Genomic DNA, 3034 nt, shown 5'->3' with positions numbered 1-3034 from the left:
GCCTCCGCCTCTTCCTTCCGGTGGGTCGGGGTGGGGACGGGGGTGGACTCGGGACTCGGGGCTCGGGGGCCGGGCCGGGGCCTCTCCCCGGAGAGAGGGGGCAGGGAGCGGCTCCAGCGGGCGCTTCCGGGGGGCGGCGCGCCCGGGGCTGGGCCGGCGGGGCGGCCCCTTCCGGCGGCGGCGAGGATGGCGGCGGAGAACCACTGCGAGTTCGCGGTGCCCGTGGCCGGCGGCCTCGGCGCGGGCGGGCCCTGCCGCCGCTGCAGCTCCGCGCCGCCGCCCGGCGCGGGGCCCGGCAAGTGGGTGCGGCTGAACGTGGGGGGCACCTGCTTCCTGACCACTCGGCAGACGCTCTGCAGGGACCCCAAGTCCTTCCTCTTCCGCCTCTGCCAGGCCGATCCCGACCTGGACTCGGACAAGGTGAGCGCGGGCCCCGCTGCGGGCCCACTCGCATGTCCTCGCACCGGGCCCGCTCCCCTGTCCCCGCGCTGTGTCCTGTCGGGCGGCCGCCGGTGCGGAGGGAGCGCTGGGCCCGGCGCTGCCGTGAGGGGCGGTGGGAGCGGCTCTGCCGCCGCGAGGGCAGTTTCTGAGGGGTGCTGTTTAACGAGTCCGTGAGCTTCAGGGGAGCTGAGGTGTAAGGTGGGCTGATGCCGTGCGAAGCCATTGGGTTCGTGAATAACGCAACTGCTCATAAATACAACAGAGAGCACAGGACCGTTCATACATTTGTGTGACTTTTTATGTTGTCTGACGGGGTTTAGTTTTAGCATTTTAGTGGGATATCTATGTGCACTAGCATTTTGTTATTTTTGCACTGTCATCACTCACTTGTTCAATTTCAAGAACCTAATCAAAGTACTTTTGATAATAACTTCTCACTTGGGCATGGCATTCTGTCTTTCAGCAGTTCTTTGAGAAAAACGTTACATATTCTGCATAGATTACAAATGGTGGGTGATACTGAATATTTCAGTATTCATTCTGACTCATTTTTAGTAGGGAAAGAAGAGTTATTATCTATGGTGTGGTATGCAGTAACAGATTAACAATATTTGTATATAGTGCTGGCTCTGGAAGCAGTTTTGGAGCAGCATGAACAAAAAGGTTTTTCCAGAACAGTATGCTTAGGGAAAAGATAGGAACAGCTTATAACCCTTGAGTATATAACCAACAGATTTAAAATAAAGAGTTGCTTTTTATATATGAATTTTTAAAATTTTAATTTTTAAAATATATATGACTTTTTTTTTCAGTGAGACTTGTAGTAGATTTCATTATTTTCTCAGGTATAACTTCCAGGAAGGATATTTCAACACTTAAGAAGGTAGGGAACAGGACCTAGTATTCCAGATTTAGAGAAAAAAAACCAACTTCAAATGTAGTGGTGTCGGAGTGGATTTTTTTGTTGTTGCCTTTGATTTCGCTTGAGTGTTTCTGGAGAGCTTAAACTAACCTATAAAAGCAAATTTAAAAATGTAGATGACTTGCTGATAGGTCAGAAATTGTCTTTACTTGGGAGAGTAAAGGTTTAGGGTTTTCTTAAATAAAAGCTAAGGCACTGCCATATGCCCCGGCAGATTGGAAGGCCAGCCATGTCCTAGGGGGCATCAGGCACAGCATCAACGGCCAGGCAAGGGGTGGGATTGTCCCGCTCTGCTCTGCACTGGGGCGGTGTCACCTCAAGTCCTGGGCACAGTTGGGGCACCACAATATCAGAAGAATCCAAAGTTCTTAAAGGGCATCCAAAGGAGGGACACAAAGATGGTGAAGGGTCTTTTGGGGAAGCCATAAAAGAAACGGCTCAGGTCACTTGGCTTGTTCAGTTGGAGAAGAGGAGACCTAGGGAAGACCCCATAGCAGTCTGCAGCTTCCTTACAAGGGGCAGCACTGATCTTTGCTCTCTGTGACCAGTGACAGGACCTGAGGGAATGGCTGGAGCTGTGTTAGGGGGGATTAGGTTGGCTGGAGCTGTGTTAGGGGGGATTAGGTTGGATATCAGGAAAAGGTTCTTTTCCCAGAGGGTGGTTGGGCACTGAACTGGCTCCTCAGGGTAGTGGTCATGTCCCTAAGGCTGACAGAGCTCAGGGAGCGTTTGGACAAAGCTCTCACGGACAAGGTGGGATTATTGGGGTGTTGTGGGCGGGGCCAGGAGTTGGAAGGGACTCACAAGGATCAGTGATCCAGCTCAAGATAGTCTGTGATTCTGTGATTTCCTTAATGGTTGCTACTAAAAAGAACTGAAAGGCTTAAAGAAAGGGACCACGTTTGCTTTCAAGCTACCTTCAGGTGCTAATGTTGAGTAGGGTGGAGCAGCCTGTCTCTTAGTGTCAGATATGTTCCCACTTGCAACAGAGGGAAGATTAACCTTGGCACTCTCTGAGGCAAAACTAGTGTTTAATGGAATAAGATGCTGACACAGGTTCTCTGAATTTAGTGTGTGTCACAGTGTCATGCACAACTTTGTATTTAAGACTTCTTGGGAATCATTTCAGCAAATGAATGGTAGTAGTCATACTTACTCTTAACAATAGGATTTGTTTTCTGGAATATTTAAATCTTGGTATAGAATTGAATTCATAAAAATAGACAAGCAGAGCCTTGCTCACCTTTTCATCATTGTTTAATTTAATGCTTTTACTGCATTATTTCCAGATATTTTCCTATTTCAACACCTTCCTACTTTAGCTATATACCAGTTTTTCTTTTTCAAACTGGTCCATCGGTCTTTTAATTTTCCCCTAAGTGAGGAGATTGTCAGGCTTTCTTAATAAGGCTTTGGCAACAGTATTCATGCTTGATTTTTAATGCCTTTCTAAAGTTAGAGGAATTTGTACTGAGGTAGAATCTGTCGAGGAAGAAAGCAAGCAAGCACTGAATATTTTAGAAAAATCAAAATCTTCCTGGCAGCACATCCTTAACTGTCATTAGTAAGAAATATCTAAATCGTAGTCATTATTCTAAGAAATAACTGAGATAAACTATATTTGTCCATAACATTTCTAACTACTTAGATGGGTTGTGTTCCTGATGTAGT

General features: G+C 48.0%; 1 protein-coding gene across 5 annotated transcripts in view; it reads left to right on the top strand.

Moving 5' to 3' along the window:
• Positions 1-31: 31 nt before the first annotated feature.
• The window catches only part of LOC127472501 (BTB/POZ domain-containing protein KCTD5), a 30911-nt gene continuing 27908 nt past the window's right edge, over positions 32-3034 (top strand). For all 5 annotated transcript variants that reach the window (XM_051791209.1, XM_051791035.1, XM_051791126.1 and 2 more), the window contains exon 1: positions 32-420. In XM_051791209.1, the coding sequence (XP_051647169.1) occupies positions 187-420 (234 nt within the window). In that variant the 5' untranslated portion in view covers positions 32-186. The remainder of the gene's footprint in view (positions 421-3034) is intronic.

This window comes from Manacus candei, unplaced genomic scaffold (genome assembly GCF_025592945.1).
Source record: "Manacus candei isolate 608988 ecotype Guabito, Panama unplaced genomic scaffold, ASM2559294v1 h1tg000002l, whole genome shotgun sequence".
NCBI classification, from domain to species: domain Eukaryota; kingdom Metazoa; phylum Chordata; class Aves; order Passeriformes; family Pipridae; genus Manacus; species Manacus candei.
This window is presented reverse-complemented; position numbering and strand designations above follow the sequence as displayed.